Raw genomic sequence first — 27,370 nt, forward strand, 5'->3', positions numbered from 1 at the left:
CCATTTTTTAGAGCTAAAATTGGAGAATTTTTAATCCAAAATTTGAGATTTTTTTTTATTTTTTTACACCAAAAATTCAGAATTTTTTCTTTTTATAAGGTCAAAAATTTGGGATTTTTTTCCCCATTTTTTAGGAGTTTTTTTCCATTTTTTGGAGGGAAAAATTCAGATTTTTTTTCCTGTTTTTTAGAGGTAAAATTCGAGAATTTTCTTAATTTTTAATCCAAAATTTGGGATTTTTTTTCCCCATTTTTTGGATCAAAAATTAGAAAAAAAATGAGATAAAATTGGGGAAAAATCAGGGAAAATTTGGAGAAAAATAACAGAAAATCAGGAAAAATTAGGGAAAAAATTAAGAAAAATATGAGGAGAAATGGGATAAAATTTGGGAAAAATCAGGAGAAATTCAGGAAAAATTTGAGAAAAAAATGAGATAAAATTGGGGAAAATCAGGAGAAATTCAGGAAAAATTTGAGAAAAAAAAGAGATAAAATTGGGGAAAAATTAGGAAAAAATTTAGAGGGAAAATAACATAAAATCAAGAAAAATTAGGGAAAAAATGAAGAAAAATATGAGGGGAAATGGGATAAAAATTGGGGAAAATGGTGAGGGGGACATGAAAAATTCGGGGTGAAAAAATTAAAAAAAACCAAAATAAATCCTCACCAAATCGACATCATTATCAACATTAATTTTATTAATAAATATTAAAAATTTCTCACCCACACACGGGGATAAAAACAATAAAAAAGCGGCGGCGGCGATTCCCGGACTCTCCACAAGATGGCGGCGGCTCCCTCAGGGCTCCCTCAGGGCGGGAAGGGGGGGGGGATCCAAGATGGCGGCGGCTCCCTCAGGGCGGGAAGGAAGGCGGGATCCAAGATGGCGGCGGCTCCCTCAGGGCTTGAAGGGGGGGGGCGGATCCAAGATGGCGGCGGCTCCCTCAGGGCTCCCTCAGGGCGGGAAGGGAGGGGGGGGATCCAAGATGGCGGCGCGGGGTCGGGGTCCCCTCAGAAACGGAGGAAAATCCTGGGAAAAAAATATCCCAAAAATTCCTTAAAAATAAAAATTAAATCTAAATCAATTTTTAAAAAAATAAAAAATAAAAACAAAAAAAAAAAAAAATAAAAATAAAACTAAAATAAAAATAAAATGAAAATAAAAATAAAAATAAAAATAAAATCAAAATTATTAAAATTTCCTGAGGTTTTCCCGCCTTTTTTCCCCCCTGAGGGGGGGGATCCAAGATGGCGGCGCGGGGTCGGGGTCCCCTCAGGTTTGGGAAAAATTTTTATTTAAAATTTTTAAAAATTCCACAAAAATAATTTTAAAAAATTCCCAAAATAAATTTAAAAAAAGTTTCCAGATGAAAATTTCCCCTCAAAATTCCCCTGAAATTCCCTAAAAAAATTCCTCAAAATTCCCATTTTTTCCCCAAAAATTCCTCAAAAAAAAATCACAAAAAAATCCTCAAAATTCAAATTTTTTCCCAAAAAAAATCCCCAAAATTCTCAATTTTTTCCTTAAAAAATCCCAAAAATTCCTCAAAAAATTCCCAAAAAATTCCTCCAAAATTTCCAATTTTTCCCCAAAAATTCCTCAAAATTCAAATTTTTTTCCCCAAAAATTTCTCAAAAAATTCCCAAAAATTCCCAATTTTTTTCCCCAAAAAAATCCCAAAAATTCTCATTTTTTTCCCTAAAAATTCCCCACAAAATTCCCATTTTTCCCCCAAAAATTCCTTAAAATTCAAATTTTTTCCCCAAAAATTCCTTAAAATTCAAATTTTTTCCCCCCAAAAAATCCCCAAAAATTCAAATTTTTTCCCCCAAAATAATCCCCAAAATTCAAATTAAAAAACCCCAAAAATAATTTTAAAAAACCACAATAAATCAATTAAAAAATCCAATTTTTATTCCCCAAAAATCCCAATTTTCCCTCAATTTTTAATATTTAATTTGTACAAAATTTTGATTTTTTTAAAGAAAAAAATTGAAAATATAAATTAAAATTTAAAATTATTTTGGAATTTTCTGGAATTCCAGCTGATCCTTGTGGAAAAGCTGAGCCAGGATGTGATCGGCGGTGCTGTGGAAATATTGATTCATCCTCAGCGTCTCCAGCTATACAAAAAAATTAATTATTCAATTAATTATTCATTAATTAAATCATTAAAAAAAAAAATCAGAGAAATTGACAAAAAAATCGGAAAAAAAAAGGAAATAAACAAGAAAAAGACCGGAAAAAAATGAAGAAAAAATCAGAAAAAAATGGGAAAAAATTGGGAAAAAAATGAGGAAAAAAATTGATAAAAGTTACAAAAAAAATGGCAAAAAAATCAGAAAAAATCAGAAAAAATTCAATTAAAAATCAGAAAAAAATCCAATAAAATTCAGAAAAAATTTATTAAAAAATCAGAAAAATACAAGAAAAAAATCAGAAAAAATTGATTTAAAAATCAGAAAAAAATCAGAAAAAAATCGGAAAAAAATCAGAAAAAATTAAAAAAAATTCATTTAAAAATTAGAAAAAAATCAGAAAAAATCAGGAAAAAATTCATTTAAAAATCAGAATAAAATGAGAAAAAAATCATTAAAAAATCAGAAAAAATTCAGAAAAAAAATTCATTTAAAAATCAGAAAAAATTCAGAAAAAATTCATTTAAAAATTAGAAAAAAATCAGAAAAAAATCATTTAAAAATCAGAAAAAAATCAGAAAAAATTCATTAAAAATTCATTTAAAAATCAGAAAAAAATCAGAAAAAATTCATTTAACAATCAGAAATAATCAGAAAAAATTAAGAAAAAATTCATTTAAAAATCAGAAAAAAATCAGATAAAATTCATTTAAAAAATCAGAAAAATATCAGAAAAAATTAAAAAAAATTCATTAGAAAATCAGAAAAAAATCTTTAAAAAATCAGAAAAAATTCAGAAAAAATTCATTTAAAAATTAGAAAAAAATCAGAAAAAATTAGGAAAAAATTCATTTAAAAATCAGAAAAAAATGAGAAAAAAATCATTAAAAAATCAGAAAAAATTCAGAAAAAATTTATTTAAAATCTGAAAAAAATCAGAAAAAAAATCGGAAAAAATTCATTTAAAATCTGAAAAAAATCAGAAAAAAAATCAAAAAAATCAGAAAAAAAATCATCTAAAAATCATTGAAAAAATCATTTAAAAATCAGAGAAAAATCAGAAAAATATTAAGAAAAATTCATTAAAAAATCAGAAAAAAATCAGAAAAAATTCATTTAAAAATCAGAAAAAATTCAGAAAAATTAAAAAAAAACGGAAAAAAATCAGAAAAAAATCAGAAAAAATTCATTAAAAAATAAGAAGTAAATCTTAAAAAATAAAAAAAAAAAATGAGAATAAATATCTAAAAAACCAGAAAAAAATCAGAAAAACATCAGGAAAAATTCATTTAAAAATCAGAAAAAATCAGAAAAAATTCAGAAAAAAATCATTAAAAAATCAGAAAAAAAATCAGAAAAAAATTAAGAAAAAATTCATTTAAAAATCAGAAACAAATCTCAAAAAATAAAAAAAAAAATCAGAATAAATGTCTAAAAAAATCAGAAAAAATTCACTAAAAATCTGAAAAAAAATCAGAAAAAAATCAGAAAAAAATCAGAAAAAAATCAGAAAAAATTCATTAAAAAATCAGAAAAAAAATCAGAAAAAACCAGAAAAAAATCAGAAAAAATTCAGAAAAAATAAGAAAAAATCCAGAAAAAAATCAGAAAAAAATCATTTAAAAATCAGAAAAAACCAGAAAAAAATCAGAAAAAAATCCAGAAAAAAATCAGACAAAAATCAGAAAAAAAATCAGAAAAATTCAGAAAAAAATCAGAAAAAATTCATTTAAAAATCAGAAAAAAATCAAAAAAAATTCAGAAAAAAATCAGAAAAAATTCATTAAAAAATAAAAAAAAATCAGAAAAAATTCATTTAAAAATCAGAAAAAAATCAGAAAAAAATCAGAAAAAATCAGAAAAAAATCAGAAAAAAATCAGAAAAAATCAGAAAAAATTCTAAAAATTTGGGATAAAATTCCTGATATAATAAATTGAATTTTTTTCTAATTTCTCACCTGATCTCCCGTGCTGTAAGCCACCAAGAGCAGCAAATCCTCCTGGCAGAAACTCTGCACAAAGTGCTGGGAGCCCAGGGGGAAGAAAACGACGTCGCCAACGCCGATGGGAAATTCAGAATTTCCAGTGGGGAGGATCAGTCCTGCCTGGGGGGAAAAAATTGAAATTTTAGGGGGAAAAATTGGGGAAAAAATTGGATTTTTTGGAGGAAAAAATGGAGAAAAAATTGAATTTTTAGGTGGAAAAATAGAGAAAAAAATAGAATTTTTTTGGGCAAAAAAGGGAATTTTTAGGAGAAAAAATTGGATTTTTAGGGGAAAAAATTGGAGAAAAATGGAGAAAAAATGGAATTTTTAGGTGGAAAAATAGAGAATAAATTGAATTTTTTTTGGGGAAAAAAGGGATTTTTAGAAGAAAAAATGGGGAAAAAATTGGATTTTTAGGGGAAAAAATGGGGAAAAAATTGAATTTTTTGGGGGAAAAATAGAGAAAAAAATTGAATTTTTGGGGGGAAAAATAGAGAAAAAAATGGAATTTTTTTGGGCAAAAAAGGGGATTTTTAGGAGAAAAAATGGGAAAAAAAACAGGAAAAAATGGGGGAAAATGAAGAAAAAAATAGGAAAAAAATGAAGAAAAAATGTGAAAAAATTGGGAAATAATGGGGAAAAACTAAGAAAAAATGGAGAAAAAATGAGGAAAATTTGAGGAAAAATGGGGGAAAAAATTGAAATTTTAGGAGAAAAAATGGGGAAAAAATTGGGAATTTTAGGAGGAAAAATAGGGGAAAAAATGAGAATTTTTAGAAGAAAAAATGGAGAAAAATTGGGAATTTTAGGAGGAAAAATGGGGGAAAAAATGGAAATTTTAGAGGGAAAAAAATTGAATTTTTGGGGGGAAAAAATGGGTAAAAATTGGGGAAAAATGAGGAAAAAATGGGAATTTTAGGAGGAAAAATGGGGAAAAATTGGATTTTTTGGGAGGAAAAGTGGGGAAAAAATGGGAATTTTAGAGGGAAAAAAAATTTTGGGGGGGAAAAATGGTGAAAAAATGGGAAATTTTAGAGGGAAAAAATTGGATTTTTTGGGGGGAAAATGGGAAAAAAATTGAATTTTTGGAGGGGAAAAATGGGAAAAAAAACAGGAAAAAATGGGAAAAAAATGGAGGAAAAATTGGGGGGAAACCAAGAAAATATTGAGAAAAAATGAAGAAAATTTGAGAAAAAATGGGGAAAAAATTGAGAAAAATTAGGAGGAAAATGGGAAAAAAATGGGGGGAAAAATAGGAATTTTAGGAGAAAAAATGGGGAAAAAATTGGGAATTTTAGGAGGAAAAATTGGGGAAAAAATGAGAATTTTTAGGAAAAAAATGGAGAAAAATTTGGGAATTTTAGGAGAAAAAATGGGGGAAAAACGAGAATTTTAGAGGAGAAAAAACTGGATTTTTTAGGGGAAAAAATGGGATTTTTAGGGGAAAAAATTAGGGAAAAAATGGGAATTTTAGGAGGAAAAATGGGGAAAAAAATTGGATTTTTTGGGAGGAAAAGTGGGGAAAAAATGGGAATTTTACGGGGAAAAATAGAGAAAAAAATTGATTTTTTTGGAGAAAAAAGGGAATTTTTAAGAGAAAAAATGAGGAAAAAATGGGGAAAAATTGGGAAAAAAATGAGGAAAAAAATTTCAAAAATTTTGGAAAAAATGGAGAAAAAAATGGAAAAAAAATGGAAAAAAATCAGAAAAAAATCAGAAAAAAATGAGAAAAAAAATCAGAAAAAAATTTTTAAAAATTCTAGAATTTATCAACAACCCCAAACCCCCAAAAATATCCCCAAAATAATTTGAATTTTTTTGTTACCTGGCCACAACCGCTGAGCACCACCCCCACCTCGTTGGCGTTGGAGTGGAAATGAGGAACCCCCAAATTGTTGCTGAAAATCCTCAGGGTGCCCAAAGTGAGAGAATTTTCATGCTGGAATATACAAAAAATAAATTAGAAATTAATCTTAAAGTTTTAAATTTTTTTGGTATTTTTTTCTAATTTTTTTTCTAATTTTTCCCATTTTTTTCTGATTTTTTCCCCATTTTTTTCTCATTTTTTTCCCATTTTTTCTGATTTTTTCCCCCAAATTTTTCCCCATTTATTTCCCATTTTTTCTCCAATTTTCCCCCATTTTTTTCAAATTTATTTCCCATCTTTTCTACATTTATTCTTAATTTTTTCTCAATTGTTTTCCCATTTTTTTTTCCATTTTTTCCTCATTTTTTCCCATTTTTTTTCTAATTTTTTCTGAATTTCCCCCCAAAATTTCCCCACTTTTTCCTCATTTTTTCCCATTTATTTTCCATTTTATTCCCATTTTTCTCCCATTTTTTTCTCATTTTTTTCCTCATTTTCCCCCATTTTTTCTGATTTTTTTCCTAATTTTTTTCTATTTTTTTCTCCCATTTTTCCTATTTTTTCCCTATTTTTTCTCTATGTTTTCCCAAATTTTTCCCATTTTTTCCTAATTTTTTTCTATTTTTTTCCCTATTTTTTCTCATTTTTTTCCTTTTTTTCCTCATTTTTTTCCTATTTTTTTTCCTAATTTTTTCCATTTTTTTCCCAATTTATTCCTATTTTTCCCCCATTTTTTCCCATTTTTTCCCAATTTTTTCCTCATTTTTTCCAATTTATTTCCCATTTATTTTCTATTTTTTCCCCCATTTTTCTCTAATTTTTTCCCCATTTTTTCTCAATTTTTTCCTAATTTTTCTCCAATTTTTCCTCATTTTTTCCCAATTTTTTCCCATTTTTTCTCATTTTTTTCCCAATTTATTCTAATTTTTTTTCTGATTTTTTTCAGAATTTTTCCTCCAAAATTTCCCCATTTTTTCCTCATTTTTTCTGAATTTATTTCCCATTTTTTTCCCAATTTTTCCCCAATTTTTTCCCATTTTATTTCCATTTTTTCCCCATTTAATTTGAGTTTTTTCTCCATTTTTTCCCATTTTTTTCAATTTTTTCTCCATTTTTTCCCCATCTTTTTCCCAATTTTTTCCCCAATTTTTCCCCATTTTTTCCCACTTTTTCCCAGTTTTTTCCCTCATTTAATTTCAATTTTTTTCCCATTTTATTTCAATTTTTTCTCCATTTTTTCCCCATTTTTTCTCCATTTTATTCCCATTTTATTTCCATTTAATTTCAATTTTTTCTCCATTTTTTCCCATTTTTTTCCCATTTAATTTCAATTTTTTCTCCATTTTTTCCCCATTTTTTCCCCATTTTATTTCCCTTTTTTCTCTATTTTTTTCTCATTTTATTTCAATTTTTTCTCCCTTTTTCCCCCAATTTTTTCCTCATTTTCCCCCATTTTTTCCCCATTTAATTCCATTTTTTTCCCAATTTTTTCTCATTTTTTCCCCATTTTTTTCCCAATTTTTCCCATTTTTTCCCCATTTTTTCTCATTTAACTTCAATTTTTTTCCCATTTTTTCCCCATTTTTCCCCAATTTTTTCCCATTTTATTTCCATTTTTTCTCCATTTTTTTCTCATTTAATTCCAATTTTTTCTCCATTTTTTCCCCATTTTTTCATCATTTAATTTCAATTTTTTTTTCCATTTTATTTCAATTTTTTCTCCATTTTTTCCCCATTTTATTCCCATTTTATTTCCATTTTTTCCCATTTTATTTCCATTTTATTTCCATTTTTTCCCCATTTTATTTCCATTTTATTCCCATTTTATTCCCATTTTTCCCCCCATTTTTTCCCCACCTCATGCAAGGATTCACTGAAAATTTTCTCATTTTCTGTCAGTCCTGTCCCATTTTTCCTGAACCTTGCCCACTTAAAAATTCCTCCTGGGAATGGGAATTCCTTGGATGCTGAAAAAAAAAATTCAAATTTTATTATTATTAAAATTTCAATTTTTAATTGATAAAAATTCCATTTTTCTCCATAATTTTTTATAAAAAAATTTGAATTTTTTCTGGATTTTTATTGAATTTTTATTGAATTTTTATTGAATTTTTTCTAATTTTTTTCTAAATTTTTCCAAATTTTTAATTCATTTTTTTCCTAAATTTTTCCAAATTTTTTCCTGATTTTTTTCAATTTTTTCAATTTTTTTTCTGAATTTTTCCAAATTTTTGGTGAATTTTTCCAATTTTTTCTGATTTTTTTTCCTGATTTATTCTGAATTTTTTCTGAATTTTTCTTGATTTTTCTCCTGAATTTTTAATTTTATTTTTCTGGAATTTTTTCCTAAATTTTTCCAAATTTTCTTCTAAATTTTGAAAATAATTTCATTATTTTTTCCATATTTTTTTCTGAAATTTTTTCTTTTTTTTCCTGAATTTTTTTGATTTTTTATCCAAAATTTTTTCAAATTTTTTCCAAATTTTTCCAGATTTTTTCCAAATTTTTTCTGATTTTTCATGAATTTTTTCCTGAATTTTTGGGGAAAAATTTGAAGAAAAAAAAAGAAAAAAAAACACAAAAAAATGGGAATAAAATTGGAAAAAAATCAGAAAAAAATGGGAATATAATTGGAAAAAAATTTGGTAAAAAATCAGGAAAAATTGAAAAAAAATTTGGAAAAAAATGGGAAAAATCTGGAAAAATTTGGAATAAAATTGGAAAAAAATCAGAAAAAATTTGGAAAAAAATTGGGGAAAAATCAGAAAAAATTGGGAAAAAATGGGAAAAAATTGGGAAAAAAATCAGAATAAAATCAGAAAAAAATCAGAAAAAATCAGAAAAAAAAGTAAAAAAATCACAGAAAATTCTGAATAAAATTCAGAAAAAAATCAGAAAAAATTAGGAAAAAAATCAGAAAAAAATCAGAAAAAATTGAGAAAAAAATGAAAAAAATCAGGGAAAATTCAAAATAAAATTCAGAAAAAAATCAGAAAAAATTAGGAAAAAAATGGGAAAAAATCAGAAAAAAATCAGAAAAAATTGAGAAAAAAAGAGAAAAAAATCAGGGAAAATTGGGAATAAAATTCAGAAAAAAATCAGAAAAAATCAGGAAAAAAATGGGAAAAAAATCAGGAAAAATTGAGAAAAAAAAAGAAAAAAATCAGGGAAAATTTGGAATAAAGCTAGAAAAAAAATCAGAAAAAATTAGGAAAAAAATCAGAATAAAATCAGAAAAAAATCAGAAAAAAATCAGAAAAAAATCAGAAAAAAATCAGAAAAAAAAAAAAAAAATTTAGAATAAATTTCAGGAAAAAAGAAAAAATTGGAATTTTTTTTACCTAAAAATTTAATTTATTTCTTACCTGGTAGATCATAAAAAATTTCCAAACTTGGGCATCCGGGGACTGGGGGTAACTGGGATTGTGGATCAGCTGGCCAAGGTTTTTGGGGAGGTTGATTGCTTGGTCCTCTCGGGGTTTCTGGAATGTTCTGATGAATTTCACTCCTCCCTGGGGCTGAAAATGGAAAAAAAAGTGAAAAAATGGCAGAAAAAATGGTGGACAAAATGGCGGACAAAATGGCGGACAAAATGGCGGAAATAGACAAAAACAATCCAAAAAATGGCGGAAAAAATGGGGAAAAAATTGGGAAAAAATTGGGAAAAAATGGGAAATAAATGGGGGAAAAATAAAGGAAAAAATTTGGGAAAAATGGGGAAAAAAATGGCAGAAAAAATGGTGGAAAAAATGGCGGAAATAGAGAAAAACAAGGCAAAAAATCTGGAAAAAATGGGGAAACAAATGGGAAAAATTGGGAAAAAATGGGAAATAAATGGGGAAAAATTTGGGAAAAATAAAGAAAAAATTAGGGAAACATGAGAAAAAATTGGAGGAAAAAATGGCAGAAAAAATGGCGGAAAAAATGGTGGAAATAGAGAAAAACAAGGTAAAAAATAGGGAAAAAATGGGGAAAAATGGGGAAAAAATGGGAAATAAATGGGGAAAAATTGGGAAAAATAAAGGAAAAAATAAGGAAAAATGGGGGAAAAATGGCAGAAAAAATGGCGGAAAAAATGGCGAAAATGGAGAAAAACAAGGGAAAAAAATCGGGAAAAAATGGGGAAAAAATGGGGAAAAAATGGGGAAAAATGGGGGCAAAATGGGAAATAAATGGGGGAAAAATAATGGAAAAAATAATGGAAAAAATCAGGAAAAAAATGGGAAAAAAAATCAAAAATGGTGGAAAAACAGGAAAAAATGGGAAAAAATAGAGAAAAAATAGGGAAAAATGGGCAAAAATGGAAAAAAATGGCAAGAGAAAACAGGAAAAATTAGGAAATTATGAGAGAAAAATGCACACCAAAAATGGGGAAAAAAAAGGGAAACAGATGAGGAAAAACGGGAAAAATCGTGAAAAAATGGCAGACAAAATGGCGGACAAAATGGCGCTCAGTGGACACAATGGTGGCCACACCACACAACTACAACTCCCACAATCCCTAGCGAACCACAACTCCCAGAACACTTTACAAAATGGCGACCAATGCACAAAATGGCTGCCACTTCACAGAACTCCAACTCCCAGAATACTTTACAAGATGGCGGCCAAGATGGCGGCCAAGATGGCGGCCAAGATGGCTGCCACCCACCTTCAGGGCCCTGGCGGCCACGTCCTCAGGGGTGCTATAAAAAGCTCAGAGGGAAAAAATGGGAAAAAATTGGGAAAAAATGGGGAAAAAATGGGGAAAAAATGGGGAAAAAATGGGGAAAAAATGGGGAAAAAATGGGAAAAATGGGGAAAAAATGGGGTAAAAAATGGGGAAATAAATGAGGAAGAATTAGGGAAGATAGGAAAAAATGGGGAAAAAATGGGGGGAAAAATGGGGGGAAAAATGGGGAAAAAATGGGGAAAAAATGGGGAAAAAATGGGGGAAAATGGGGAAAAATGACAAAAAATTGGGAAAAAATGGGGGGAACAAATTGGAAAAAAATGGGGAAAAAACTGGGGGAAAATAGGAAAAAAATGGGAGAAAATTGGGAAAAAATGGGAACTAAATGAGGAAACATTGGGAAAAATGAAAGAAAATTGGGGTAAAAACTGGCAGAAAAAATGGTGGAAAAAAATGGTGGAAATAGGGAAAAACAAGAGAAAAAATGAGGAAAAAATGGGGAAAAAATGGGGAAAAATTGAGAAAAAATGGGAAATAAATGGGGAAAAACTGGGAAAAATAAAGGAAAAAATAAGGAAAATTGGGGGGAAATTGGGGAAAAAATGGCAGAAAAAATGGCGGGGAAAATGGTGGAAATAGAGAAAAAACAAGGGAAAAAATCTGGAAAAAATGCCTAAAAATTGGGAAAAAATGGGAAATAAATGGGAAAAATTAAGAAAAATAAAGAACAAAATAGGGAAAAATGGGGGAAAATTGGGAAAAAAATGGTGGAAAAAATGGTGGAAATAGAGAAAAACCAAGTAAAAAATCTAGAAAAAATGGGAAAAAATGGGGAAAAAATGGGGAAAAAATGGGGGAAAAATTAGAGAGAAATTGGGGAAAATAGGGAAAAATTGGGGGAAAAATTGGGGAAAAAATGGCAGAAAAAAATGGTGGAAAAAATGGCGAAAATAGAGAAAAACAAGCGAAAAATCTAGAAAAAATGGGAAAAAAAGGGGGGAAATTAGGAAAAAATTGGGAAATAAATGGGGAAAAATTGAGAAAAATAAAGGAAAAAATAGGGAAAAATGGGGAAAAAATGGCAGAAAAAATGGCGGAAAAAATGGCGGAAATAGAGAAAAACAAGGCAAAAAATCTGGAAAAAATGGGGAAAAAATGGGGAAAAAATGGGAAATAAATGGGGAAAAATTGGGAAAAATAAAGGAAAAAATAGGGGAAAATGGGGGGGAAAAATGGCAGAAAAAATGGCGGAAAAAATGGTGGAAATAGAGAAAAACAAGGGAAAAAATCTGGAAAAAATGGGGAAAAAATGGGGAAAAAGGGGGAAAAATTGGGAAAAATAAAGGAAAATATAAGGATAAATGGGGAAAAATTGGGAAAAAAAATGGTGGAAAAAATGGTGGAAATAGAGAAAAACAAGGTAAAAAATAGGGAAAAAATGTGGAAAAATTGGGAAAAAATGGGGAAGAAATGGGGAAAAATTGGGAAAAATAAAGGAAAAAATACTGAAAAATGGGGAAAAAATGGTAGAAAAAATGGCTGAAAAAATGGCGGAAATAGAGAAAAACAAGGCAAAAAATGGGGAAAAAATGGGGAAAAAATGGGAAATAAATGGGGAAAAATTGGGAAAATAAAGGAAAAAATTGGGAAAAATGGCGGAAAATTGGGAAAAAAAATGGTGGAAAAAATGGCGGAAAAAATGGCGGAAATAGACAAAAACAAGGCAAAAAATGAGGAAAAAATGGGAAAAAAATGGGGGAAAATTGGGAAAAAATGGGAAATAAATGGGGAAAAATTAGGAGAAATAAAGGAAAAAAATAGGGAAAAATAGGGGAAAATTGGGGGAAAAAATGGCGGAAAAAATGGCGGAAATAGAGAAAAACAAGGCAAAAAATCTGGAAAAAATGGGGAAAAAATGGGGAAAAAATGGGAAATAAATGGGGAAAAATTGGGAAAAATAAAGGCAAAAATGGGGAAAAATGGGGAAAAAATGGCAGAAAAAATGGCGGAAAAAATGGAGAAACTAGAGAAAAACAAGGGAAAAAATGGGGAAAAAATGGGGAAAAATTGGGAAAAAATGGGAAATAAATGGGAAATACATGGGGAAAAATTTGGGAAAAATAAAGGAAAAATAGGGAAAAATCAAGATAAATTGGGGGGAAAAATGGGGAAAAAATGGCAGAAAAAATGGCGGAAAAAATGGCTGAAATAGACAAAAACAACGTAAAAAAACCTCAAAAAAATGGATAAAAATTGGGAAAAAATGGGAAATAAATGGGGGAAAATTGGGAAAAATAAAGGAAAAAATGGGGAAAAATGGGGGAAAATTGAGAAAAAAATGGCAGAAAAAATGGCGGAAAAAATGGTGAAAATAGAGAAAAACAAGGGAAAAAATGGGGAAAAAATGGGAAAAAATGGGGAAAAAATGGGGAAAAATTGGAAAATAAATGAAATAAAATAGGGAAAAAATGGTGAGAAAAATGGGAAAAAATTGGGGCAAAAAATAGGAAAAAATTGTGGAAAAAATGGCGGTCAATGACAAAATGGCGGCTACCTCACAGAACTCCAACTCCCACAATCCCTAGCGAACCACAACTCCCAGAATCCTTTACAAAATGGTGACCAATGCACAAAATGGCTGCCACTTCACAGAACTCCAACTCCCAGAACCCTTTTCAAGATGGCGGCCAAGATGGCGGCCAAGATGGCGGCCCCCCACCTTCAGGGCCCTGGCGGCCACGTCCTCGGGGGTGCCGTAGAAAGCGTCGTCGAGGTCGAGCGTGAGCAGCTCATGGTGGGTGGAGAAGAAGAGGAGCAGGAGGAGCTCGGAGGGGAAAAATGGGGGGAAAAATGGGGGAAAAAATGGGGGAAAAAATGGGAAAAAATTCAGGAAAATTTGGGGAAAAATGGAGAAAAATTGGGGCAAAAATGAGGAAAAAATGGCGGGAAAATGGAGAAAAATGGGAAAAAATGAGAAAAACGTGGGGGGAAATTGGGGGAAAAATATGGAAAATGGGAGAAAAAATGGGGGGAAAATGGGGAAAAAATTAGAGAAAAATGGGGGGAAAATAGGGAAAAATGAAGGAAAAATGGGGGAAAAAAGGAAAAAAAATGGCAGAAAAAATGGTGGAAAAATAGGTGGAAATAGAGAAAAAAAAGGCAAAAAATCTCAAAAAAATGGGGAAAAATGGGGAAAAAATGGGAAATAAATGGGGAAAAATTAGGAGAAACAAAGAAAAAAAATAGGGAAAAATGGGGGAAAATTGGGGAAAAAAATGGCGGAAAAAATGGCGGAAATAGACAAAAACAAGACAAAAAATCTGGAAAAAATGGAGAAAAAATGGGGAAAAATTGGGAAAAATAAAGGAAAAAATACTGAAAAATGGGGAAAAAATGGTAGAAAAAATGGCTGAAAAAATGGCGGAAATAGAGAAAAACAAGGCAAAAAATGGGGAAAAAATGGGGAAAAAATGGGAAATAAATGGGGAAAAATTGGGAAAATAAAGGAAAAAATTGGGAAAAATGGCGGAAAATTGGGAAAAAAAATGGTGGAAAAAATGGCGGAAAAAATGGCGGAAATAGACAAAAACAAGGCAAAAAATGAGGAAAAAATGGGAAAAAAATGGGGGAAAATTGGGAAAAAATGGGAAATAAATGGGGAAAAATTAGGAGAAATAAAGGAAAAAAATAGGGAAAAATAGGGGAAAATTGGGGGAAAAAATGGCGGAAAAAATGGCGGAAATAGAGAAAAACAAGGCAAAAAATCTGGAAAAAATGGGGAAAAAATGGGCAAAAAATGGGAAATAAATGGGGAAAAATTGGGAAAAATAAAGGCAAAAATGGGGAAAAATGGGGAAAAAATGGCAGAAAAAATGGCGGAAAAAATGGAGAAACTAGAGAAAAACAAGGGAAAAAATGGGGAAAAAATGGGGAAAAATTGGGAAAAAATGGGAAATAAATGGGAAATACATGGGGAAAAATTTGGGAAAAATAAAGGAAAAATAGGGAAAAATCAAGATAAATTGGGGGGAAAAATGGGGAAAAAATGGCAGAAAAAATGGCGGAAAAAATGGCTGAAATAGACAAAAACAACGTAAAAAAACCTCAAAAAAATGGATAAAAATTGGGAAAAAATGGGAAATAAATGGGGGAAAATTGGGAAAAATAAAGGAAAAAATGGGGAAAAATGGGGGAAAATTGAGAAAAAAATGGCAGAAAAAATGGCGGAAAAAATGGTGAAAATAGAGAAAAACAAGGGAAAAAATGGGGAAAAAATGGGAAAAAATGGGGAAAAAATGGGGAAAAATTGGAAAATAAATGAAATAAAATAGGGAAAAAATGGTGAGAAAAATGGGAAAAAATTGGGGCAAAAAATAGGAAAAAATTGTGGAAAAAATGGCGGTCAATGACAAAATGGCGGCTACCTCACAGAACTCCAACTCCCACAATCCCTAGCGAACCACAACTCCCAGAATCCTTTACAAAATGGTGACCAATGCACAAAATGGCTGCCACTTCACAGAACTCCAACTCCCAGAACCCTTTTCAAGATGGCGGCCAAGATGGCGGCCAAGATGGCGGCCCCCCACCTTCAGGGCCCTGGCGGCCACGTCCTCGGGGGTGCCGTAGAAAGCGTCGTCGAGGTCGAGCGTGAGCAGCTCATGGTGGGTGGAGAAGAAGAGGAGCAGGAGGAGCTCGGAGGGGAAAAATGGGGGGAAAAATGGGGGAAAAAATGGGGGAAAAAATGGGAAAAAATTCAGGAAAATTTGGGGAAAAATGGAGAAAAATTGGGGCAAAAATGAGGAAAAAATGGCGGGAAAATGGAGAAAAATGGGAAAAAATGAGAAAAACGTGGGGGGAAATTGGGGGAAAAATATGGAAAATGGGAGAAAAAATGGGGGGAAAATGGGGAAAAAATTAGAGAAAAATGGGGGGAAAATAGGGAAAAATGAAGGAAAAATGGGGGAAAAAAGGAAAAAAAATGGCAGAAAAAATGGTGGAAAAATAGGTGGAAATAGAGAAAAAAAAGGCAAAAAATCTCAAAAAAATGGGGAAAAATGGGGAAAAAATGGGAAATAAATGGGGAAAAATTAGGAGAAACAAAGAAAAAAAATAGGGAAAAATGGGGGAAAATTGGGGAAAAAAATGGCGGAAAAAATGGCGGAAATAGACAAAAACAAGACAAAAAATCTGGAAAAAATGGAGAAAAAATGGGGAAAAATTGGGAAAAATAAAGGAAAAAATACTGAAAAACAGACAAAAACTAGGGAAAGAATGGGAAAAAAAATGGCAGAAAAATGGCGGAAAAAATGGTGGAAAGAGAGAAAAACAGGGCAAAAAATGGGGAAAAAATGGGGAAAAATTAAGAAAAATAAAGGAAAAAGTGGGGAAAAAATGGGGGAAAATTGGGAAACAAATGGAGTAAAATAGGGAAATACATGGTGGCAAAATTGAAAGAAATAGGGGAAAAAAATGGGAAAAATTGTGAAAAAAATGGTGGAAAAAAATGGCGGCCAATGACAAAATGGTGGCGACTCTACTGAATTACAACTCCCACAATCCCTAGTGAACCACAACTCCCAGAATACTTTACAAAATGGTGCCAAATAGACAAGATGGCGGACAAAATGGTGGACAAGATGGCGACCAAGATGGCTTCCACCCACCTTCAGGGCCCTGGCGGCCACGTCCTCGGGGGTGCCGTAGAACGCGTCGTCGAGGTCGAGCGTGAGCAGCTCATGGTGGGTGGAGAAGAAGAGGAGCAGGAGGAGCTCGGAGGGCCCCACGTTCCTCACCCAGTGCACGGCGCCGCGGGGGAAGAAAACGACGGCGCCCCGCGTGGCGTTAAAGGTGACGGCGGCGGCGCCGTCGGGGCCGAGCACGCCGATCCACGCCTCGCCCTAAAAAGAAAAAAACAAAATTTTATTTTTTATCCTAATTTTTGGTATTTTTTTCTCATATTTTTAGCAATTTTTTGGGATTTTTTTGCAATTTTTCTGGTTTTTTTATGCATTTTTTTGAATTTTTTTTTCAATTTTGTCACAATTTTTGGTAAGTTTTCTTGAAAAAAAAGCATTAAAAAATAAGGAAAAAAAAGCTGAAAAGCCCTAAAAAATATCTAAAAAAATTCCCAAAAACTGGGAAAAAAAGAGGGAAATATCATTTAAAAAATCACAAAAAAAATTGAAAAAAAATCTGAAAAGAATCCAAAAAAATTGGAAAAAAAATCACAAAAAGCTCAGAAAAAATAACAAAGGAATCAGAAAATATCTGAAAAAAATCTGAAAAAAATCCTAAAAAATTCCAAAAAAATCAGATAAATATCAAAAAAAATTCTGAAAAAATCTTAAAAAAATGGGAAAAAATTCAGGAAAAACTAGGAAAAAAACCGGAAAAAAATCAGAAAAAATTCAAAAAAACCCAGAAAAAATTCCAAACAAATCTGTAAAATATCTGAAAAAAAATCTGAAAAAAATCAGAAAAAAACCAAAAAAAATTCAGAAAAAATCTCAAAAAAACGGAAAAAAAAATCAGAAAAAAATGGAGAAAAAATCTGAAAAAAATAGGAAAAAAACCTGAAAAAAATTCAAAAAAATTCTGAAAAAATTCCCAAAAAATCTGAAAAAAGTCTGAAAAAAATCTGAAAAAATTCAGAAAAAAAATCTGAAAAAATTCAGAAAAAAATCCAAAAAATTCTTAAAAAAATCCCAAAAACGACAAAAAATTAGAAAAAAATAGGAAAAAAATCTGAAAAAAATTCAAAAAAATTCTGAAAAAATTCCCAAAAAATCTCAAAAAAATCTGAAAAAAGTCTGAAAAAATTCAGAGAAAAATAAAAAAAAAATTCCAAAAAAGTCTGGAAAAAATCTGAACGAAAATCTGAAAAAGTTCAGAAAAAAATCTGAAAAAGTTCAGAAAATATCTCAAAAAATGGGAAAAAATCAAAGAAAAAATAGGAAAAAAAATCTGAAAAAAATACAAAAAAATTCTGAAAAAATTCCCAAAAAATCTCAAAAAAATCTGAAAAAAATCTAAAAAAATTCTGAAAAAAACCCAAAAAAACTCAGAAAAAAACCCAAAAAAATTCAGAAAAAATCCCAAAAAAACGGCAAAAAATCAGAAAAAAATAGGAAAAAAATCAGAAAAAATTCAGAAAAAAACCAAAAAAATTCAGAAAAAAATCCCAAAAAAATCTCAAAAAAATCTCCAAAAAATCTGAAAAAATTCTGAAAAAAATCCAAAAAAATTCAAAAAAAAATCCAAAAAAATCAGAAAAAAATCCAAAAAAAAGGGTAAAAAAAATTGAATTTTTAGACAATTTTTGGCACCTACCTTGACCACATAGCCATGTTCATTGGCATTAAAATGCCAGTGAGGAGCTCTGAGTCCCTGGCTCCAGATCCTCAGGGTTCCCACGGTGATTTGGGAGCCATAAAAATTCAAACTGCGCCCGAATTCCTCGGCCTCGGAATTTTCGTACTCGCGGCGATCGCGGCGGAACCGAGCCCACTGGATTTCTCCTCCTGGGTATTTAAAAACCTGCACACAAAATAAAAATTATCTAATTTTTTTGAGAAAAAAATCCAATTTTTTTACACTAAAATTCAATTTTTTCTGCAAAAAAATCCCATTTTTTAACCCCAAAAAATCCAATTTTTTTTCCATTTTTTTCCCTAATTTTTCCCCATTTTTTTCTCACTTTGTTTCCATTTTTTTCTCATTTTTTTTCTCATTTTTTTTCAACTTTTTCCCATTTTTTCCCCATTTTTTCTCATTTTTTCTTTCATTTTTTCCCAATTTTTCCCTATTTTTTTCTCCTTTTTTCCCCATTTTTGCTCCATTTTCTTCCTATTTTTTTTCCATTTCTTTCCAATTTTTCCCCAATTTTTCCCCATTTTTTTCTCATTTTTCCCCCAATTTTTTCCCTATTTTCCCCCATTTTTTTTGTAATTTTTTTCTGGTTTTTCCCCATTTTTTCCTAATTTTTTTCTATTTTTTCTGTATTTTTCCTCATTTTTTCCCTCATTTTTTTCCTATTTTTCTCCCATTTTTTCCCATTTTTTCTTCATTTTTTTCCCCATTTTTTCTTCATTTTTTTTCAATTTTTTCTCCCATTTTTTCCCATTTATTCCTTATTTTTTTCCCCATTTTTTCCCCATTTTATTCCCAATTTTTCCCCATTTATTTCCATTTTTTCCCCAATTTTTTCGTAATTTTTTTCCATTTTTTCTCATTTTTTCCCCAATTTTTCCCCTATTTTTCCCCAATTTTTCCCCATTTTTTTCCTATTTTTTTCCCAAAAAACCTGATTTTTTTACCCCAAAAATTCAATTTTATTCTTCAAAAAAAACAAAAATCAGATTTTTTTTTTCCCCACTGGATTTCTCCTCCTGGGTATTTATAAACCTGCACACAAAATTTAAATTATTTAATTTTTTTGGAAAAAAACCCAATTTTTTTACACTAAAATTTAATTTTTTCTGCAAAAATTCGCATTTTTTTAAGCCAAAAATTCAATTTTTTTCTGCAAAAAACCGAATTTTTTTGTGCAAAAATCAGATTTTTTTTTCCCACTGGATTTCTCCTCCTGGGTATTTAAAAACCTAAACACAAAATTTAAATTATTTCAATTTTTGGGAAAAAAATCCCATTTTTTTACATTAAAACTCAAATTTTTTCCACAAAAAATCCCATTTTTTAACCCCAAAAAATCCAATTTTTTTCCCATTTTTTCCCCAATTTTTCCTCATTTTTTTCTCTATTTATTCCCCATTTTTCCCCACTTTTCTCTCATTTTTTTCAATTTTTTTCCCATTTTTTCCCCCAAAAAATCCAATTTTTTTTCCATTCTTTCCCCAATTTTTTCTCATTTTTTCCTAAATTTTTCCCATTTTTTTCTCCATTTTTCCCCATTTTTTCTTCATTTTTTTTCAATTTTTTCTCCCATTTTTTCCCATTTATTCCCCATTTTTTTCTCATTTTTTCCCCATTTTTTCTCCCACTTTTTCCCATTTATTTCTCATTTTTCCCCCATTTTTTTCCTATTTTTACCCCATTTTTTCCCCATTTTTTCTCCATTTTTCCCCATTTTTTTCCATTTTTTTTCTCTATTTTTTCTCATTTTTTCCTAATTTTTTCCCCATTTTTTCTCAATTTTTTCCAATTTTTTTCCATTTTTCTCCATTTTATTCCCATTTTTTCTTTTATCTTTTCCCTATTTTTTTTCCCAATTTTTCCCCCATTTTTTCCCCATTCTTTTCCCAATTTTTTCCCCAATTTTTCCCATTTTTTCCCAATTTTTCCCCATTTTTTTCTCATTTTTTCCCCATTTTTTCTCCAATTTCTTCCTAATTTTTTCTCATTTTTCTCCAATGTTTTCCTAATTTTTTCCCTATTTTTTCCTAATTTTTCCTCTATTTTTGCTTTATTTTTTCTCATTTTTTTCTTTACTTTTCCCCAACTTTTTCTATTTTTTCCCCATTTTTTCTCCAATTTTTTCCTAATTTTTTTCCAATTTTCTCCATTTTTTTCCCAATTTTTCCCTAATGTTTTCCCCATTTTTTTCCTAATTTTTTTCTATTTTTTCCCCCATTTTTTCTCTATTTTTTCCCCAATTTTTCCTCATTTTTTTCTAATTTTTTCCCAATTTTTTCCTAATTTTTTCCAAATTTTTCCCATTTTTTCTCCATTTTTTCCTGATTTTTTCCCCATTTTTTTTTCTATTTTTCACCACTTTTTCCCCATTTTTTCTCATTTTTTCCCCATTTTTTTCCTAAATTTTTTCCCATTTTTCCCCCATTTTTCCCCATTTTTTCCCAATTTTTCCCCATTTTTTCCCCAATTTTTTCTACTTTTTTCCCAATTTTTTTTAATTTTTCCCCTATTTTCTTCCATTTTTTTTCTAATTTTTCTCATTTTTTCCCCATTTTTTCTCCAATTTTTTCCCATTTATTCCTTATTTTTTCCCCATTTTATTCCCAATTTTTTCTCATTTTTTTCCATTTTTTCCCCAATTTTTTCCTAATTTTTCTCCATTTTTTTTCTCATTTTTTCCCCATTTTTTTCCTGTATTTTTCCCAAAAAACCTGATTTTTTTAACCCAAAATTTCAATTTTATTCTGCAAAAAAAAACAAAAATCAGATTTTTTTTCCCACTGGATTTCTCCTCCTGGGTATTTAAAAACCTGCACACAAAATTTAAATTATTTAATTTTTTTGTAAAAAAAAACCAAATTTTTTTACACTAAAATTCAATTTTTTCTGCAAAAAAATCCCATTTTTTTCCCCAAAAAATCCAATTTTTTTCCCATTTTTTCCCCAATTTTTCCTCATTTTTTTCTCTATTTATTCCCCATTTTTCCCCATTTTTCTCTTAATTTTTTTCAATTTTTTCCCCATTTTTTCCCCCAAAAAATCCAATTATTTTTCCATTCTTTCCCCAATTTTTTCTCATTTTTCTCTCATTTTTTCCAACGTTTTCCTCAATTTTTTCCTAATTTTTTTCCATTTTTTCCCCAATTAATTCCCATTTTTTCCTTATTTTTTCCCCATTTTCCCCATGTTTTTCCTAATTTTTTTCTATTTTTTCCCCCATTTTTTATCTATTTTTTCCCCAATTTTTCCTCAATTTTTTCCTAAATTTTTTTTATTTTTTCCCATTTTCCCCCCAATTTTTCCCATTTTTTCCCCAATTATTCCCCATTTTTTCCTAATTTTTCTCCATTTTTTTTCTCATTTTTTCCCCAATTTTTTCCTAATTTTTTCTCATTTTTCTCCAATGTTTTCCTAATTTTTTCCCTATTTTTTCCTAATTTTTCCTCTATTTTTTCCTTATTTTTTCTCATTTTTTTCTTTATTTTTCCCCAATTTTTTCCCAATTTTTTCCCATTTTTTCCCCAATTTTTCTTCATTTTTTCTCATTTTTTTCCAATTTTTTCCTCATTTTTTCCCCAATTTTTCCCCATTTTTTTCTCATCTTTTCCCATTTTTTCCCCATTTTTTTCCAATTTTTTCCCCAATTTTTCCCATTCTTTCCTCATTTTTTTCCTATTTTTTCTTTCTTTTTTCTTTATTTTGCCCCATTTTTTTCTCATTTTTATTCCATTTTTTCCCAAAAAATTCTCATTTTTTTCCCAAAAAAATCCCATTTTTTCCCCATTTTTCCCCCATTTTTCCCCATTTCCCCCCCAAAAAAATTCTAATTTTTTCCCCATTTTTCCCCACTCACCTTAGCATTCTCCAACCTATGCACAAATTTAAATTTCCCCTCCCCTTGCCCAGAATTTGTTGTTTCTGTTGTTGATTCCCCTTTCCATTCCCCGCTTTTATTCCCCAGCAGGGCCAGCAGCAAAACCCCCAGGGCTGTGCTGAGCAGGGAGGCCAAGAGGCAAAGGAGGAAAAAACGCAGCAGGGAACCACCAGGAAATTTTTTTGGAACATTCTGGAATTCCTAAAAAATAAAAATAAAAAAATAAAATTTATTTCCATTTTTTTTCCCATTTTATTCTGATTTTTTTCCCATTTTTTCTCATTTTTTTCCCATTTTTTTCTCATTTTATTCTGATTTTTTTCTCATTTTTTTCTCATTTTTTTCCCATTTTTTTCTGATTTTTTCTGATTTTTTTTCTATTTTTTTCCCCATTTTTTTCTGATTTTTTTCTATTTTTTTCTAATTTTTTCCCATTTTTTTCTCGTTTTTTCCCCATTTTTTTCTCATTTTATTCTGATTTTTTTTCTATTTTTCTCCCATTTATTCTCATTTTTTCTGAATTTTTTTCCTATTTTTTTCTCATTTTTTTCCCATTTTTTTCCCATTTTATTCTGATTTTTTTCTGATTTTTTTTCCCATTTTTTTCCTGTTTTTTCCCCATTTTTTTCCCATTTTTTTCCCATTTTTTTCCGATTTTTTCCCAATTTTTTCTCATTTTATTCTGATTTTTTTCCAATTTTTTCCCATTTTTTTCCCATTTTTTTGTAATTTTTTCCCATTTTTTTCTCATTTTTTCTGATTTTTTTCCAATTTTTTCCCATTTTTTCCCATTTTTTTCTCATTTTTTCTCATTTTTTCCCTTTTGCCCCAAGAGACAAAAGAGGAAAAAACACAGCAGGGAACCACCAGGAAATTTTTTTGGAACATTCTGGAATTCCTAAAAAATAAATCAAAAAATTAAAATTATTAATAAAATTTATTCCCATTTTTTTCTGATTTTTTTTCGATTTTTTTCCCATTTTTTTCTCATTTTATTCTCATTTTTTTCCCATTTTTTTCCCATTTTTTTCTCATTTTATTCTGATTTTTTTCCCATTTTTTTCCCATTTTTTTCTGATTTTTTCCCATTTTTTTCTCATTTTTCTCTCATTTTATTCTGATTTTTTCCCCATTTTTTACCATTTTTTTTTCTGATTTTTTTTTCATATTTTTCCCCATTTTATTCCTATTTTTTCCCATTTTTTCCTGAGTTTTTCTTAATTTTTTCCCCATTTTATTCTGATTTTTTCTGAATTTTTTTTCTCATTTTTTTCCAATTTTTTCTCATTTTTCTCTCACTTTATTCTGATTTTTTTCCTATTTTTTCTTGATTTTTTCCCATTTTTTCTGATTTTTTCTGATTTTTTCCCCCATTTTTATTCCTATTTTTTCCCATTTTTTCCTGATTTTTTCCCATTTTTTTCTTATTTTTTCGTATTATTTTCTCATTTTTTGTGATATTTTTTCCCATTTTTTCTGAATTTTTTTCTGGTTTTTTTCCCATTTTTTTCCCATTTTATTCTGATTTTTTTCTGATTTTTTTTCCCATTTTTTTCTCATTTTTTTCCTAATTTTTTTCCCATTTTTCCTCATTTTATTCTGATTCTTTTCCTATTTTTTCCCATTTTTTTCTCATTTTTTTCCCATTTTATTCCCATTTTATTCCCATTTTTTCCCCATTTTATTCCCATTTTATTCCCATTTATTTCCCATTTTATTCCCATATTTTCTCCATTTTATTCCCATTTTTTCTTCATTTTATTCCCATTTTTTTCCCATTTTATTCCCATTTATTTCCCATTTTATTCCCATTTTTTCCCCATTTTTTCTCCATTTTATTCCCATTTATTCCCTATTTATTTCTCATTTATTTCCCATTTATTTCCCATTTTATTCCCATTTTTCCCCCATTTTATTCCCATTTTTTCCCATTTATTCCCCATTTATTTCCCATTTTATTCCCATTTTTTGGGGTGAAATTTGATCTTTTTGGTACCTTTTTGTTCCTCTGGGATTTCTCCTCCTGCAGCTCAAACCCCAAATTCTCCATGGGCTGAAAATCAAAAAAAAATTCAAATTATTTTTACAATTTTAGAAAATTTAAAATATTTTAAATAATTTATGATTTGTAAAATTCAAAAATTTTAAATATTGAAATTTTTGTGGAATTTTAAATAATTTAATCAGAATTTTTGGGGAAAAAAATCAGATTTTTGAGAGGAAAAAAGGGAATTTTAAGGGAAAAAAATTCAAATTTTTTGATGAAAAAATCAGAATTTTGTGGAGAAAAAAAGGAGAAATTTAGGGAGAAAAAATTGAAAATTTTGGGGAAAAAAATCAGAATTTTTAGGGAAAAAAAATCAGAATTTGGGGAAAAAAAATCAGAATTTTTAGGGGAAAAAAATTAGAATTTTTAGAGAAAAAAATCAGAATTTATGGGAATAAAAATCAGGATTTTTGGGGAAAAAATCAGAATATTTGGGGAAAAAAAATCAGAATTTTTAGAGAAAAAATCAGAATTTTTGAAGAAAAAAACCAAAATTTTTAGGGAAAAAAATCAGAATTTTTAGGAGAAAAAATTGGAATTTTTAGGGAAAAAATCAGAATTTTTAGGGAAAAAAATCAGAATTTTAGAGAAAAAAATCAGAATTTTTGCAAAAAAAAATCAGAATTTTTGAGGAAAAAAATCAGAATTTTTTGGAATAAAAATCAGAATTTATGGGAATAAAAATCAGGATTTTTGGGGAAAAAAATCAGAATATTTGGGAATAAAAATCAGAATTTTTTGGGAAAAAATCAGAATTTTTTGGGGAAAAAATGAGATTTTTAGGAAGAAAAAAATTAAATTTTGAGAGAAAAAAATCAGAATTTTTACAGAAAAAAATCAGAATATTTAGAGAAAATAAATCAGATTTTTTGAGAGAAAAATCGGAATTTTAAGGGAAAAAAATCCAATTTTTTTATGAAAAAAATCACAATTTTTTTGGAAAAAAAAATCAGAATTTTTAAGGAAATAAACCAGAATTTTATGCCCAAAAAATTAAATTTTTTTTAATCAATTTATAATTTTTTCACCCCAAAAATTTGATGCAAACTCACCCTGAGTGTCCCAAGCTGCAGCAGCTCCTGAGCTCCTCTGTGGTTGATTTATTGCAGCTCATCCAGGAAATTCTGCTCCAAATTTCATTTCCTGCTCCTCCCACGTTGGGAAATCATCAAATATTTTATCATCTTTAATTCCTCTTTTTTGGGTTGGAAATTAGTTCAGGTTGTTTGAAAAATTGGGTTTTTTAAAGGGAAAAAATTGGATTTTTTAAAGGTAAAATTCGGATTTTTTTCAGGTAAAAATTGGATTTTTTTAAGGTAAAAATTGGATTTTTTTCAGGTAAAAATTAGATTTTTAAAGGTAAAAATTGGATTTTTTAAAAGTAAAAATTGGATTTTTTTAATAAAAAAATTGAGTTTTTTTCAGGTAAAAATTGGATTTTTTAAAGGTAAAAATTGGGTTTTTTAAAGGTAAAAATTGGATTTTTTTCAGGTAAAAATTGGACTTTTTTTATGCTAAAAATTGGATTTTTTTAAGGTGAAAATTGGATTTTTTAAAGGTAAAAATTGGATTTTTTTCAGGTAAAAATCGGATTTTTTTAAGGTGAAAATTGGATTTTTTAAAGGTAAAAATTGGATTTTTTTCAGGTAAAAATTGGATTTTTTAAAGGTAAAAATTGGGTTTTTTAAAGGTAAAAATTGGATTTTTTTAAAGTAAAAATTGGATTTTTTAAAAGTAAAAATTGGAATTTTTTCAAGTAAAAATTGGATTTTTTTAATGATAAAATTGAATTTTTTAAACGTAAAAACTAGATTTTTTTCAAGTAAAAATACGATTTTTTAAACATAAAAATTGGATTTTTTTCAGGTAAAATTGGGATTTTTTTAGGTAAAAATTCAATTTTTTTAAAGTAAAATTAGATTTTTTTTCAGGTAAAAATTGGATTTTTTAAATAATAAAATCGAATTTTTTTCAAGGTAAAATTAGATTTCTTTTCAGGTAAAAATTGGATTTTTTAAAGGTAAAAATCATATTTTTTAAACAATAAAATTTAATTTTTTAAGAGATAAAAATGGGATTTTTTTAAGATAAAAATTGAATTTATTTCAGCTAAAAATTTGATTTTTTTAAATAAAAAATATCAATTATTTTTCAGGTAAATATTTGATTTTTTTGAAGTAAAAATAGGATTTTATTCAAGTAAAAATTGGATTTTTTTCAGGTAATAACTTGATTTTTTTAACAATAAAATGCAAACTTTTTACTTACAAAATTAGATTTTTTTCAGATAAAAATTGGATTTTTTTCAGATAAAAATTAGATTTTTTTAAGGTAAAAACTGCATTTTATTCAACTAAAAATTGGACTTTTTCAATAATAAAGTTGAATATTTTAAACGTAAAAGTTAGATTTTTTTCAAGTAAAAATTGGACTTTTTTCAGGTAAAAATTGGATTTTTTTAATAATAACATTGAATTTATTTTCACAAAAAAATCAATTTTTTTCAGGTAAAAATTCAATTTTTTTCAGGTAAAAATTTGATTTTTTTAACAATAAAATTCAAACTTTTTACTTACAAAATTAGATTTTTTTTTAGCTAAAAATTAGATTTTTTAACAGTAAAATTCAATTTATTTCCCTAAAAAATAATTTTATTTCCTCCTAAAAATTATGAATTTTTCTCCACAAAACTCAATTTTTTATCTCCTAAAAATCCTTTTTTTTCCCTAAAAAATATGAATTTTTAACAGCAAAATTCTTTTATTTCCACCTAAACAAATCCCAATTTTCCTCTCAAAAATTACAATTTTTTAAACAACAAAATTCAATTTTTTCCCTAAAAAATTTCCCTTTTCTCCCCAAATTTCTCATTTTTTATTCCCAATTTTAATTCTCATTTTTAATCCAAAATTTTTTTTCATTTTTTCTCAATTTTTAATTTTTTTTTCTAATTTTTTTCCCATTTTTTCCTCATTTTTTATTTTTTTTTCCCCACCCGGGAATTCCCCCTGGTCAATTTCCCATCCCCCTGGTCAATTTCCCATAAGCCCCGCCCACCATGACGTCACTCAATGACGCCATTAGGGCGGGAAGCAGAGCTAAAAATAGAAACCAAAACATCCCTGAGGGCAATAAAAATTTATTTTTATTTCAAATTTTTTTCTCTTTTTAATTAATTAAATTATTTTTTAATTATTTAAATTATTTTTAATTTTTTTCCAATTTTTTTAAGATTTTTTAAAATTATTTTTAATTTTTTTTTCAATGTTTTCTGGTTTTTTTCCATTTTATTTCTGATTTTTTTTCCATTTTTTTTCCTGATTATTTTAAATTTTTTCCTGACTTTTTCTCCATTTTTTTTCCCAATTTTTTCTGATTTTTTTTCAATTTTTTCTGATTTTTTCCCCATTTTT

General features: G+C 28.5%; 1 protein-coding gene and 1 long non-coding RNA gene across 2 annotated transcripts; both read right to left on the reverse strand.

Moving 5' to 3' along the window:
- Nucleotides 1-1,992: 1,992 nt before the first annotated feature.
- Nucleotides 1,993-22,087, reverse strand: LOC117010737 (the record flags this gene model as incomplete). Its single annotated transcript, XM_033085652.1, is given in 9 exon segments — nt 1,993-2,123; nt 4,097-4,243; nt 5,949-6,062; nt 7,848-7,957; nt 9,356-9,373; nt 9,376-9,508; nt 16,329-16,562; nt 17,995-18,201; nt 21,890-22,087. Coding segments are annotated over 9 exon segments (1,266 nt in total), but the record flags the coding sequence as incomplete, so codon positions are not given.
- A 684-nt stretch (nt 22,088-22,771) lies between these two features.
- LOC117010804 lies at nt 22,772-25,162 on the reverse strand. Its single transcript, XR_004420765.1, has 3 exons — nt 25,010-25,162; nt 23,907-23,963; nt 22,772-22,808 (listed from the first exon to the last, which is right to left on the reverse strand). It is a non-coding gene; the product is annotated as an uncharacterized LOC117010804 (long non-coding RNA).
- Nucleotides 25,163-27,370: the final 2,208 nt, after the last annotated feature.

The sequence above is a fragment of the Catharus ustulatus genome, chromosome Z (assembly GCF_009819885.2).
Source record: "Catharus ustulatus isolate bCatUst1 chromosome Z, bCatUst1.pri.v2, whole genome shotgun sequence".
NCBI lineage: Eukaryota > Metazoa > Chordata > Aves > Passeriformes > Turdidae > Catharus > Catharus ustulatus.